The 14,804-nt window shown below is 36.1% G+C and overlaps 1 protein-coding gene and 1 long non-coding RNA gene across 3 annotated transcripts in view; both read left to right on the top strand.

The window, feature by feature from the left end:
- Positions 1-4,979, top strand: part of LOC113060738 (uncharacterized) — a 29,099-nt gene extending 24,120 nt beyond the window's left edge. The window contains exons 2-4 of the long non-coding RNA XR_003278287.1: positions 998-1,151; positions 1,939-2,071; positions 4,020-4,979. This is a non-coding gene — a long non-coding RNA (uncharacterized LOC113060738). The remainder of the gene's footprint in view (positions 1-997; positions 1,152-1,938; positions 2,072-4,019) is intronic.
- A 2,967-nt stretch (positions 4,980-7,946) lies between these two features.
- Positions 7,947-14,804, top strand: part of LOC113060704 (kinesin-like protein KIF13B) — a 41,929-nt gene continuing 35,071 nt past the window's right edge. For both annotated transcript variants that reach the window (XM_026229827.1, XM_026229826.1), the window contains exons 1-2: positions 7,947-9,154; positions 13,818-13,902. In XM_026229827.1, the coding sequence (XP_026085612.1) occupies positions 9,085-9,154; positions 13,818-13,902 (155 nt within the window). In that variant the 5' untranslated portion in view covers positions 7,947-9,084. The remainder of the gene's footprint in view (positions 9,155-13,817; positions 13,903-14,804) is intronic.

The following is a 14,804-nucleotide window of genomic DNA, read 5'->3' as shown; positions in this document are numbered from 1 at the left end:
ATTAAACTAAATTATATAAAAAGAAATGACAAAAGGATCTTCTTCTGATTAAAAGTATGCAAATACAAAGGCACTATAGTGATAAGGGGCAATAATATGGCAAAATATTATATATAAAAAAAATTGCTTAGTGTCAAACAGTGTTTAGACAAGTGCTGTGATAGTGTTAATTGCTACTTAGTGTTTAGGTGAAGAAATAAATCAAATGGGTTGTTGCTCCTACTTACTAGGAAGTAAGTATTTGATCAGGCATTCAGATGTTCAAAGCAAAGATATCAAACTCCGATATCAACTTTTTTTTTTTTTTTGTAAGTGGATAGGAATATATTTAACTGTTGTCAACCAAAGTGTCTTCCCGGGAGTTGTAAAAGCAAGGACCTGTCTGCGTGTGGTGGAGTAGACTGTCATTGAGGTGCTGGAGAGGGACGGGAGCTAATTGGGGTCAAAAACATTTCTGCTGGTGACACAGATGGCAGCTGTCTTGGGCCTGTGAGACTCAAACATCATAGCAATTGTGGCCTTGAATTATACTTCTCTAAAAGATTCTACCTCAAGGACTAGCATTTTTTAAATGTCTTTCTGAATTACATTTATAAATATTTGATTTGGTATAGCTTTCCCAACAAAACAAAGAGCATCCATCAGTCAAAAAAGGGGCTCCACCTTGCAAATATATACATAATATTTCTATCCCTTAACCTTGAACCTAACCCTCACCCAAACTTTTCTGAATTTTTTGATCTATATTAGGATATTATTTAGCATGTTTATAATTTTTTTTCCTTATGGGGACTGGTTTCTACAATGTAGGTGATTTTAAGTTTAACAATCTTTCTTGGGACATAAAGTCTCCACAATGTTGGGAACTTTTGTTGGATTTAATTCATTTCTAGTGACAGTAGTAAACGCACACAGGTGCATATCTCTCTCCTGAAAAAGTATTTTCTTAGATCCTCAACAATAAATGTTTTTTTTATTTTTTTTATTTAACCTTCAGGTGTGCATACATTTGAATCCCAAAATAAATTTTACAGTGGTCTCTGTGGGACAGTCAAGGTTCAGTCACAGGCTCATAGACGTCACTAAACAGATCCTGCTGTGCTGCTCTCACTGTGGATGACTGCCAAGTGCCGTGGAGTTTGAACACTAATGTGAGTTTCCTTTTATTTCACACTCATATAAACATTTAGAAATACAGCCTTACATTACTTGCTCACCATGAATACTCTGCAGTGAATGGGTGCCGTCAGAATGAGAGTTTGAACATCTGATAAAATCATCACATTAATCCACACAGCTCCAGTTCATCAGTTAATGTCTTGGTGAAAGAGAAAAGCTGTGTGTTTGTAAGAAACAAATTCATCGTTAAGGTATTATACATTTCTGGCCAAAATATCAGCCCATAATCCATAATACTTCATCCAGAAAAAAAGTATATCCCCTTTTTCTGACAATGCGTGATCTTGATCATATTTCTCCGTTGATTCAGACGTGAAAACATCTTCACTGATTAAGCAAGATTATGGATAGAAGACTGATATTTTGGCTGGAAGCAGTGGTTTTGAAGTTAAAAACATCTTGATGGATTGGTTTATTACAAATAATCAGCTTTTTGTGATGTATTTTCAGATGTTTGAAATCTCATTTTGACGGCACCCATTTACTTTAGAGGATCCATTGGTGAGCAAGTGATGTAATGCTAAATTACTTCAAATCTTTTCTAATGAAGAAACAACCATCTACATTTATGCGTTTAGCAGACACTTTTATCCAAAGTGACTTGCAGTGCATTCAAGCTCTACATTTTTTACCAGTATGTGTGTTTCCAGGGATTTGAACCCACAACCTTTTGCACTGCAAATGCAATGCTCTACCACTGAGCCACAGGAACACATCTAGACCTTGTATTATTTTATTGTTACCATTCTTTCTCTCCAGTGGGCCAAGACGTGCGACTCTCCTGTGACGTACATGATGGGAGTCAAATCAATGAGATGAGGCTGAATCAATGAGATGTCAGTGTTGTCTTATCATTGCCTTTTGAAGCTTAATGATGATCTCGCAGCTGCAGGTAGTGGACATTCTGGGTTTTCTGGCTATTTTTCTGTCAATCATCACTCACAGAATATTTTAATATGTTTTAGTTGAATTAAAGAGTGTCAGATAGTAACAACTTTTGTTAACTATCATTCACATGCCTCTCACACTCTTTGGCTTCCTCACTGCTACAAGTGAGATTGATAGGGTGTACAAACTGGCAAACACTTAATGGGATTTCTTTATCACTGCAGTGATTCACAAAAAAATGCAGTTTGAGGTTTGAACTCGGCTGATGGAGTGAGCTGCTCTGTTGCTTCATGCACATTTTCCCTTTTAAAAGTAAGACTTTTAATAGTAACTATAGATTTTTCTAACATTACTTTTTTGACCACATGGTAGACACAGAAATCCATTTATTGGGTATTTTTCACTGATTTTTCAACCTTAAATATTTAGAATGTTTGCAAAAAAAAAAAATATATATTTTATAAATAAATGCCAAACGGTATGGTACTGATAGAATTAAATCAGTTATCAGTTTCAAATAATATGAATTCCAAACTTACTGTATAGGTTTGAACATTAATGGGAATAGTGGATTTATTATAACAATTCTAGTAAATCTAGTAAATATATATGACAACTAGCTGTTGTCGGTAAGTTTGATAGTAAACCAACTCTTATAATAAGGCAAATATCAAATCACACCGTAACCTCTCCATCACCTCTTTTAATATCTCCAGAATAGGAAAAGGACCCAGAGGGCTACTCTCTGATTTTAGTAGAGCTTACATCACCCACAATCTAATTTGAGTCATTTTGCGTATATGGTAAAGCCCCAGATGAGGTTCTTTGTCATAGGCAGTGACCCCTCCCCATAAACACGCTCAATTCATTTGACTTGACAGAGTCCTGCATAATGTGAAACAATATATTGCCACAGGACACATTAGGAAAGACCGTAAAAACACAGCAATACACCTGCACCACTGAGAGCTCCATATGTACGGCATCACTAATGCAGTGGTTATCTTCTAAAAAAACAAACAAACCTCAGTTGCTATTCAATAATGGAATACTGATGGATGATGATGAGATCAACACACTAAGTCTAAGGATGCAAAGAATTGAATTGCATTTGTAAAACTGCAAATTCATGAAAGGCAAATGGGTCAACCAAAGAAATGTCTGGGCTACATTTCACTGCAAAATCAATCAATCAATAAATAATTATTTTATTGAATTATTTTTTTTCTTCAACATTATGTTCAACTGTCCTTGCTGTAAAATGAAATATCATTTGTATTTATTTATTTATTTATTTTGAATTTGTGATATGATCCAGGCATTTCTTAATGTTTTCTGTGAGATTCACCCAATTAATCATGACTCAACTATTCATCTATGTATTCACGTCTAGAATGTGTTTACACTTGGCAGGTTTGGTTTGATTAAAACAAACTGCTGTTCATTGGAATAAGTGTGAACACAGCCATCCTTGATGTGCACCAAACAAGTTAACCGAGAACCCATGATAAGGTTCATCTCGGTCCTCTTCCAAACTCAGGTGCTGTGACTTTGTATCTTTGGTTACAATATTAAAAATGACTAACTGGATCATTTACTTTTTGGTCCAGACCAAGAGAACTGAACTACAAGTGTAAAACAGACTTAAAAATAGAGTATATATGTATATATACACACATGCATATAATTTTCACTATTAAGTTGCTTATTAGCAGACATATTACAAGCATATTGGTTGTTTATTAGCATATTAATGCATTATTTAGCATTAGCATATTTTAGATCTTTTACAACTACCCTCATAACTATTAATAAGAAACAAATTTGGAATTTATTGAGGCACAAGTTAAGTTAATAGTCAGTTAATAGTGAGAATTGGTCCCCAAATTAAAGTGTGACATACACACATCTTAGTGAACTCCCTGACATTGACGTGTCTTTTGTTTTTTTAGGTTATAATTTGACCAGACAAAATAAAGGGGAGACGACAAAGCTGAGAAATGAAACCCAACATCGTGCTGAGTGAAAGAAGAAGGTTGCTCACCTCCGATTTTCCAAAAACCAATTTCCAATCTACTTATTCTGCTCTCGCACAGTATGAGTCATCTAACACACGGAGCAGCGCAGCTCCAACTGTATTCTCTATGGGGCAGGAAACATCATTTAATTTCAGCATTTTTGCTGAAAAACTGCTGATGTATATTTCTGCCTCTTTACCTCTGCTTTCACCTTCTCAGGTTCATGATTCATGCTTGGTTTTTGCATTTTAAAAAAGGTACAAAGTCAATTATATTTAGCCCAAACAGTCACATTAACAGTCATTAAAGTGTGAAAAGTAATTAAACACTAATTTGAGAGCATTTGCAGTGAGTGCTCTTGTTGTCAGATGTTCTGCTTTAGATCATCTCCTCACTGTATTGTTGTGGACAGGACCGTTCATAGTCAGCACCTCTCTAAGCTTAGGAACAGTTAATTGATTAGCCATGCCACCTACTCCCTCTGAGCCCTCTCTCTAAAGATAAGTGTCGTCTCTGAAATCGAACCCTCTGCCTGGCATGCTTCCGTCTGATTAGCTGCCTGAACAATTATCTTAATCGTGTCATCTTAACAAACCCCCGCGATAAGCCGCCTTGGGGCCAGTAATCCAGAAGACCTTCGCCTACACGGCAAACTGTCCCTTATCTCTCTTCATAATAAAGATGAATTAAGTTGAGGAAAAGACAACATAAAGTTCCCATTGCGGGTGTTTACGCGTCTTTGTTAGTGACAGTTGATAGTTTATCAAATTAAGACATTAGGAGTCAAATCATCATGACTTAACAGCATTTAATGTGTGGAAAAACAATGTTAGAAAAAACTAGTTAAGTAATGATGAGTGCATAGCTAGCTTGCAGTGCACAAAATAGCCAACCCTCAATTCTCTATTCTAGTCTCTGTGTGTAACTGTTCAGAAGTTTAGGGTCAGTAACATCTTATGCTCTGCATTTATTTGATCCAAAAAAACAAAACTGTAATATTGTGAAATATTAATATAATTTAAGATATCTGTTTACTATTTTAATATATTTTAAACATAATTTATTCCTGTGATGCTAAAACTGAATTTTCAGCATCATTACAGTCTTCAGTGTCACATGATCTTCAGAAATCATTCTCACATTCTGATTTGCTGCAGTTTTTGTAAATACAATTTATTTGAAATAGAAATGTTTCGCAACATTATATCTTTGTTTAATTTAGCTTTTTCACACTTTTATACATTTTTAAACTTTCGTTTTAGTCATTTTATTAAATTAACTGTTTTTTTTGTTGTTTTTTTTTTTTTTATTCAGGTAATGTTTTTTAAAAGATTTTACTTTCAGTTAACCAAAATAATAATGGTCTGAATGCTAAAGAAAAGCAATAGCACAGCTATCCTTAACAAAGCCACATAATTTGAGGTTTCAAATAAGAAAGAGTTTCTATAGCCACAGAAAACCCATACCAATGTTCAATACTTAGGCCTGAAGCACAAAAAAAGTATCAGAAAGCAAGTGTTTCTAGCAGCGTAAGCTCAATTTCAGAGTTTTGCAACATGGCTGAAAGGGCTAAATTGTTTTCTGTGGAGAGCTACAGTTAGAGAAGAACCTTGCTAAATAAGTTAATCGAGAATAGTTAGCACATCTGATTTAATGACACAAAGGGTTTGAAGGTTATTGTAACTCTATTTAGTTTGTTACCACCACATGTAGTATGTTTCTGACCTTACGATTGGGTTTGCCTAATCTTATACAACAAACAAATATTTACCCATAATAATCCAATGGAAAGGAGCTCATTAATATTGGTCTAAAGTAAATGTGAATCTTCAGGTCTGAAGTAGGTGAAAGCATAACAGTGGGGTGGAGGCGGCCCGCGTGGTGGGATTCAAAGCAGATGCCCTTTCCCCTGGAAGGCCCCTCCTCTCATAGCCACACAGATCACAGGAGTTCCCTCTCAGGCCCCGTCAGACCCCTCACGCTCTAACATTTACACTAAATTACCAAGCTTCAAAGTGCACTGTATGTACCCAGACTGAAATGATTAAGTCATAGATCCTGACAAACAACAACACAAGGATTCAATTTCGCTGTGGAATTTTGCTTACATTGTGATTAATGGATGTGATTTGTTCGGTAAGCTGATCTAAATCTAATTTAGACTTTAATAGGGGACTTTTTCAATAATTGCACAATTGCGGCTACTCCAAATAAATTATACAATCAGCAAATGTCAAATTGTATTTACATTTCTGCCCTTATTACCATAGACAGCTATATTAATTTTGTTGGGTTTTCTCCATATTGTGACTCCTTGTTCTTGAGCAGACATGTTTTCAATGCAACGCTGATGCATGAATGTCTACATAAAACTTTTTTTTTTTTTTTTCTGAAGAACAAATTAAACTTTCACTAAAGTACAGGCACTCTCTCATCTGCGATTACTGTACCTAATTTCAACCTTTATGTATAGGGTGGACCATGACATTTCAGCAACAGACGACTTACTCATGTAAGTGCAGTGGGTGTATTACAAGAACCAGTGACTCAGCTTCAAGCAAACTTAAGTTACAAGTCTTAATCAAATTTTTTTTGGCCCTTTTTGACAGTATAATAATTATGCTTGCTTTTCAGGTGAAATATAAGATACTTTTATTATAAGTGAATCATAATTGTAAAAATCCAAGCAAATTTATTACGTTTATCATCCCTTTGGTTACATGAAAGTACATTTGGGTGGCTTTATTTGAGAGTTCAGCATCCTCTAGTGGGACATAACAGTATTACGTAACCAAGAGGGACAACACATCATTATCTTAAACAGGCTACATATAACTCACGTTTTACATTATCGAGAAGCCTGCCTTTTGGCATCTGACATACAAATACTCCCTCTTTATAAAATCTCTTTGCAAAAAAATTATAACCAGTAAATGCAAAAGACTGATTGGACGGTCCAATTTAAACAGCACTGAAAAAAACTAAACGTGTAACACGTGACAGAGCCAGAATACAAACTATTATAGTGCATTTATTATTATTATTATTATTATTATTATTTGGAGTAACGCCCGCTTTTATATTGTGTTTTTTAAGTTCTCTGTAACAACTATTACTCTTTATCTTGCAATTATTAATAAGCATTGATGGTTATACTTTTGTCGTAAAATATTGTAAACTGAAAGCTCAAATAAAGCCTAAAGAGAGAGAGAAAATACAACTGACTGATGAAAAACAGTAAAGTTATATACGGCATTTCTATTTATTTGGTATGTGAGGGTCAGTGTTAAATACGACCAGCAGATGTCGCACAGCATGAACAATTAAAAACTAAACCGTTAAACTTTAAATTCACAGAATGTAAACTGCTGCATTTATTTGTAATACCAGTAAAAGTAGACATCTTATATTGGTCGTATTTAACCTTCTTAAATCAACCTTCTCCTTTTTTTTTTTTTTTTAATCTGGGCTTATGTGAGCATTCGGAACATCCAGCTTTATATGGATAGGACATAAAAACTTCTGTAAACGATGAAAAGGTGGACTAAAATGGGAAAACTACCGAAATATATCTGACCTCACCACAGTGGCACGAACTTCCAAACACAATCAGCTCTTCGTCATCGGAGGCTGAAAGGCTTTTCCAGGAGATCAGCTGATCGTAAATTAATAGTTTCAGTTCTGACTTGAGAAATATACATAATCATTTAAAAAGGATAAAAGTTCGATTACTACTCCTATAATAATAATACTTAATTGTTATTAATATATGACTGGTGATTTTTGGTCATTAGTAATAATAATACATTGGTGAATGTATGATTTACATTAATAATAGTTTTATTTGTGTTGTATGTTTAAGGACTTTTACTTTGAAATTTAAACTTCCGCTGGGCGTCAATGGATCGCAGTTTAACATCACCGGATTCACGCTGTTCAGTCCTGAAATAAAGCGGCTAAACATCCACGCCGGAATACTTAAATCAGTCCAACATTCATTTTCCTGGATTCGCAAATTCTGTCGAAGACGTGTGTCTTGTCTCCGTCGTATTGGATATCAATCCTGAAGATTTGCCGAACTGGGTGGGAATGTAGAGCAGCACCGTTGTTTTAATCAGCTCGTGAAGTTGGACCCTGTCTGAAAGAAATCAAAATTCAACAGACACGCCTCAGATGCTGTTTGCGATCAGATTTCGGAAATAACTGCCACAGTAGGATTTTATGTTTGTTTGTTTGTTCTCAGTCGTTGACATTTACCTTTATGGTCTTTCTGTCTAAAACCGGTTTCTTTGCCATTCTGTGCATGTTAATGCGCTACATTGACAGATCAGAATCTGATAGCCTAATATTAGTCTGATGATTGTGTGTATTGCGAACATTTTCGTCTTTGTTTGATATCTTTTTGGAAAAACTCTATTCAGACCTGCCTGTATTGCACTTTACCCAGATAGATACGATTAGACCACCACTTAAATAGGTCTGCAGTGTTCCCCTGGATTAAAACACCTGTAAAGATAAATTGTTTCTTTGTTTTTGCTTTTTTTTAAATGCAAAACCTCCTTTAAGCAAAATGTGGTTATTAGACTGTCACAGCCAGGCATGCATTATTAAAACCCTGCTTAATTATTAGTTACTCGGTTTCCTGCTGGACAGAAGTCTTCACATTTGCAGTCTGACAGGAATCCAGGAGGGAGCTTGCTTCGCTTTCGACTCCTGTTTTTGATCCAACTAAATCTCCAGCAGTCAAGACATTCCACTAAACTTTGCTTTTACACTATTAAAAGCGACAATGTCTCATCTGTGCCGTTCAAAACGGAGAAAATCAACGCAGTGAGGACGATGCTGGCCATTTTTGGACACGACACGCTTCACTCAGAGATTACTCGGGACTCCTGTGACAGACAAATCTAGATGAGTTTAATTTTATGAACTCGAGGCTGTCGGGAAGCATTTCGATCGTTTTATAACACATCTTCTCGTGGATATATCGACATACATCATGGGCGACGCTAATTTGAACAACTCCAACGTGAAAGTGGCGGTTCGGGTCCGGCCCATGAACCGGAGAGGTGAGTCGAGTTTCAGTTCTGTCACTTGATATCTGTATTTCCAAGACCCAGTGTAGTTCTTTCCTGGACGTCTGAATCGTCCCCGTGATCCTCAAAAAGCTGTCTAGCTAGTCTGCACACTATGTTTTGACACGGCCTTTTAATCTTGTGATCAGTAACAGAGTTTGAGAAAGTTCCGAGAAAGTCCTTCTGATCAGGCCATGCTGGATTCTGTAATGATGTGTGCTGGTCACGTGACCAGGGAGTTCATGAGAAATGTGACTGTCTGTCTAGAATCAGAAAGACCTTTATTGCCAAGTAGGTTTACACACACAAGGAATTTGTCTTGGTGGAAAAATATCTGTCTATCTATCCATCTGTCTGTCAATCTATCTGTCCGTCTAGAATCAGAAAGACCTTTATTGCCAAGGAGGTTTACACGCACAAGGATTTTGTCTTGGTGAAAAATATCTATCTATCAATCTAGAACTTCATTATAGGTCAGATGACATGCAAACTTTTTTATTTTTACATCAGGACATTCAGTTAAGTTGATAAAGTGTATTTTTAAAAGCAAAAAATATGTATAGCCTACATGTAATCAATCATATTACATTTATAGAAGCATTGTTTGAGAGATCTATTACAACATGTTAGACTGCTTGAAGTTGTCAGCTACCTGTTTCCAGGTTCCCTGTTTCTATAGAAACTCTGTTTAGCCTATAAGATATAATGGAACATCTATCTCTCTTTCCATCCGTCTATTTGTCCCTAGGACACCCCATCAATGTCATGCATCATGTTAAATAAAATTCCCCTTTTTCTGTTCACCATTTCTTCTTCCCCAAGATTTGCATGCCATTTACATAAACGCATGACATTAAAACAGGTCTTTCTGTGGGAGAACGTGTGTCTTGGTAAAGCCACGGATGCGTGGAATTTGCTGCATTGTAGACGCTGTCACGTGTGCGACTGGAGCGTTACATTTGGTCACAAGACTCAAGCACCGATCGAGTGTTGACAGCCTGTGTGAGCTTTCCGAGTCACACATCCTTTTAAACACTTCCCAGTCTCCATTTGCAATGCTGGAATTGTGACCTTCATTATTGTATTATTCAAATACCAAAGATTTTTCTGATGTTATTTCATACAACATGGATAACTTGTTTTTGAAAGTCTCTAAATAACATTTAAAAATTGAACTTTGTGTTATACTTGTGCTGTCTCTCTCTCTCTCTCTCTCTCTCTCTCTCTCTCTCTCTCCGTGTGTTTTGGACAAAAGCAGGAAGAGAGGCTGAATGGACTATTTGCCAACATTGCATAAGCGAACATGTTCCCTTGGCCAAATGAGTTTAGGCCATTCTGAGAAAATTTTCATATTAAATCCCAACTCTATGTAAAGATATTTTCTCAAAACCATTTGGTGGATAAAGAGAGATGGAGGTTCAATAGTTAATGATTTCCCGGTTCACCACATCAGTTGAGGACACCAATTGCCTCATTCCCTTCTCGTTTGGCCTGAAGAATTCAGTTACAGTTCCATGTAACTAACTGAACTGTGCATTATTAATAGTTTTACTTCCATAAACTTGTGCAAATAATTATAGAAATGAGCTGCAGCAGGGCATTGTCACTGCTTTTTGTTCTCTGTAGATAAATAGTCACTTTGTTTTTGTGTTATTGTGTTCAGGATTCTGTCAGTCTTTCCAGTTCGTCACTGTTGCCAAGTTAACATGTTTATTGCTCTCACCTGAGTGACATAATGCAGGACATTCAGATTTTTGGACTGGCCAGCTGTGGTAAATCCAGATGGCTCTCCTCCTTGGACCTTGGCCACCAATGCTGGGAGGTTTCCTGCTCTAACAGGAAGTTGTTACAGCTAGTGTGGCCTCAGAGTACATCCTTTTCAAGGATTTCTGAGTCAGCTGCAGATGCTTTCCACTTCCCTGTTGTTGTCAGTAGGAGGGTTTGGTGGTTTCATACATGCTTTGGCCTGCCGTCAGATTGGGTATTGGGTTTGTCAGGAGTGCATCATAAACTTTCAGCTGACCGAACCGCAAAACTTTATTTGGAATCTATTTATTTGGACCGGAAGCTGCTTTAGCAGAGAGCGGCTGCTGACATAGTGTTTGAAGGAATCCTGTTGCAGGTTCTTCCCGCTGTTTCTGTCAGTGTGACAGCTCCGGTCAAGCTGAGACCCGATCCAATCCCAGGGTTCCACTTTAAGGATGGCCCGATGGCATTTGGCCTGTGTGAGAGAGTTTCATGCCAGTTCATGGAAGTGTCACTTGAACTATACAGCTGGTGCTGTGTTGTCACTAGATCTCGTGACCATTGTTTTGGTGTTACAACCAAAACTTAATGTTTTCTGTGAGTATAAAAAGGACAAAAAATCTTTTAATTTATGCATTAATTTCTTTCCATTTCTTTAAATATTTATAACGTTTTTTTATATATAAATTATATAAATTATTTTCATGAATATGAGCATGTAAATATTGTATATATTTTTTATTTGTTTATTTAAATAACTGTGTTTGCCAGCTATTCAATATGATCCAATGTTTTCCTAAATTTAATCAAATGATTCCACTGTTTTAAACTGAATAATGCAATGCATTAATACTGGTCAGTATTGCAAAATACATACAAAAATACAAAATACTTTTTCCAAATCAACTCATAACTGGACATGAAATATTGATGGTCTTAGAATGGTTTTGGCATGTGGCAACTAACTAATGAAATAATTTCATTACACTTAGGAGAAATCAGATTTTTTTGGAGAAATAGTTGGTTGGCTGGCAAAATCATTGATTAAAAGGGCTAAATAAGATTTCCCCATGGCATCCAGCATTGTGTATAGAGATGTTCCGATACCCTTTTTCTCTTCCTGATACTGATTCCGATACCTGGGCTCAGAGTATCGGCCGATACCGAGTACTGATCCGATACCTGGGTGTGTATCTGCTGTATATACTACTAGCCCTGTGTAAATTGCTAGAATTATTTTATGGTGTGCTTCAGACTTATCCCTTGATAAAACATGAACAAATACATGGTGAACTACTGTATTAATTACAGTATTTTTTTAATTATCTGACATGAATTTGATAGTAATATTATTTAAAGGTATTTTAGTTTTACAATATAACTGTATAAAAACAAATAAGTCTATGAATATAAAAAATTCTATATTAATCAGATAATCTCTTTACAACAAAACAAGTAAAAAACAAGCAACCGTCTAGGCATAATTATTATTATTAATAGAGACGAATTATTATTACTACATAGAGACGTAGCTAAATCTACTGTAGGCTACAACAGTAGCTTAAATATATTGTCAATTTACTCGCCATGAAGATCTTTGAGTGTCTGTGTTTATGATCTGACAGTTTTCTCAAATGAAATGGTAAATTCTCATGAAGTGACGGTTTATGCGTTCGTGTCCTCATATAATGACGCACGGCAGAGAGTACAAAACAGCGAGCTCCCGCGCATCGGCTCCCATCTCCCACAGAGATGTAGAATTTGCAGGAGTAATATTTAAATAGTATTTTGCAGTTTAATATTCACAGACACTAGTATATATTTGGCTACAGTATGGAGCCCTGCGCTTAGACTAACACGGAAGCGACTGAACGCAGCTGCGGGTACCAAATATACTCTGGAGTCGGTAACTTACTAACGGTACTACAGAGACGCTGGTATCATCACATTTTTTAATTTTCAGCACCGACTTGGTAGTGAAATGCCAGTACTTGTGGCATCCCTATTCGCCGTTTTACTGTCTGGTTAGTCCAGTCTGAAATACTGCTAAACAGCGGACATACTGCTAACCACTGATCTATAATCTAGAAGTGGCTTCACTGTCTGTTGGCAGTTTAGAACGTGATGAGTGATCCAGTCATATATAGATCAGTGCTGCTAACGCGTTTTAATTTCTTCACTGCTCTAAACAGGGGTTGCTTGTGGCAACACAGCACAACTTCCTGTGTTTGCAATGCATTCTGAGCAGCGAAGGAGAACCATGCAGTGGTTAGGTAAAGCTAGCGGTCATAACTAGGTCTTGAAAATGGTATCTGATCAGTATATGGGTTCATGTACTCGCCGATGCCAGAATTTGTTGTGGTATTGGTGATATTTCCGATAGTATCGGAATTTGAACAACTCTAGTTGTGTAGGATCATCGCTTTAGTTTCACAGTTTTATTTTGCTAATGTAGTTAACAGCCTGTCAAGGGAGATTATGATTGTCCAGAAATGTCCTTCAATATCGTATCTGAGGACATGAGTCTATAAAACTTGTTTTGCTCTGAATTCTTTTCATAGCTGTGATGATAATGGTGGGTGATTTCAAGAAAACTGTCAGAATGCTTGTTTGATTTCTGTCCTCGAGCATCGTCTCCTGCTCTGAAATAAATCCTTTGATTTCAGCCTTTTGTTCTGCGTAATCAGGATGCCTGGAAACTCAGTAGGTCATACAATTGTCTTATTAGAGTCATCTAAGTGACTGAGATGGGGAAATATAAGATCTATGCTTCACCTGATCAGTTTAGTGGCTTTGGATCCTTTTTAATGTTCCAACATCCTGTTTCTTTTCTTGTGACACAGCACGAAAACAAATTGAAAACTCAATAGATCTTTAACCTGCCATCTGTTTTTGTTTTTTTTCCCAACAGAAAAGGACCTGAACACAAAATGTGTTGTAGAAATGGAGGGGAATCAAACACATCTGTACCCGTCAAACCTGGCGAAGGATTCCAGGTAAGTTGAATTGGAAAATCTGACATGCAGTATAGTTCAAAAGCTTGGGCTCAGCAAGGTATTTTATTATTTCTACAGAAATTAATACTTTTATCCAGCAAGGATACATTAAATTGATCAAAGGTGACAGTAAAGATGAAAATTTAAATAAATGCTTTACTTTCTAATCATCAAAACGTCCTGAATAATGTATCACTGTTTCATTTTTCAACATTGATAATAATAAGAAATGTTTTTGAGCACAGAATCAGAATGTTTTTTCTGCATCACTGAATTCTGGAATAATGGCTGCTGAAAATCAGCTTTTGCCATCACAGGAATACATTGCTTTATCAAAGAAATATATTAAAATAGAAAACCTGATGCAATAATATTTCACAACATTACTATTTTTACCCTAACAAAATAAATACAATTCTTTCAAAAACTACAAATCGTACTGACACCAAACTGCATGGTAGTGTAGATTTACTAACATTGGGATTTGTTTCGGAATAGTACTAGAAGAATACACACTTGCTTACTACATTTGCATACTGCAGTGGTTACTGTATCCCACAATGCTTTGCACTCAGTTTGTCCTTCCTTTTCTAGAGTAATGAAGCAGAAGTAATGTCTGCTGCTGTTCATAACATAATTTTCCTGACTCTTCATTTTATCGGATTGAGTTTAAGAATGCAAAAAAGGATTAAAAATAACTTGAAATACAATAATAAAATATCTTTCATCTACAAGATGAAGAATTGAGGCCTTTTTAGAATTAAACATTCATGTTTTATTACTCCTTAACAATAAAAAAAAGAATAGTACGGTTTAAAACGTTATGAAGACATGATATGTAGTTCTTCACAAACTTTTGAAATAGTAATATTCAGTGTATATCAAGAAGCATGTAGTATTCT

This window comes from Carassius auratus, chromosome 42 (assembly GCF_003368295.1).
Source record: "Carassius auratus strain Wakin chromosome 42, ASM336829v1, whole genome shotgun sequence".
NCBI classification, from domain to species: Eukaryota; Metazoa; Chordata; class Actinopteri; order Cypriniformes; family Cyprinidae; genus Carassius; species Carassius auratus.
The sequence above is the reverse complement of the archived record's forward strand: the minus strand, read 5'-3'. Positions and strand labels throughout refer to the sequence as shown.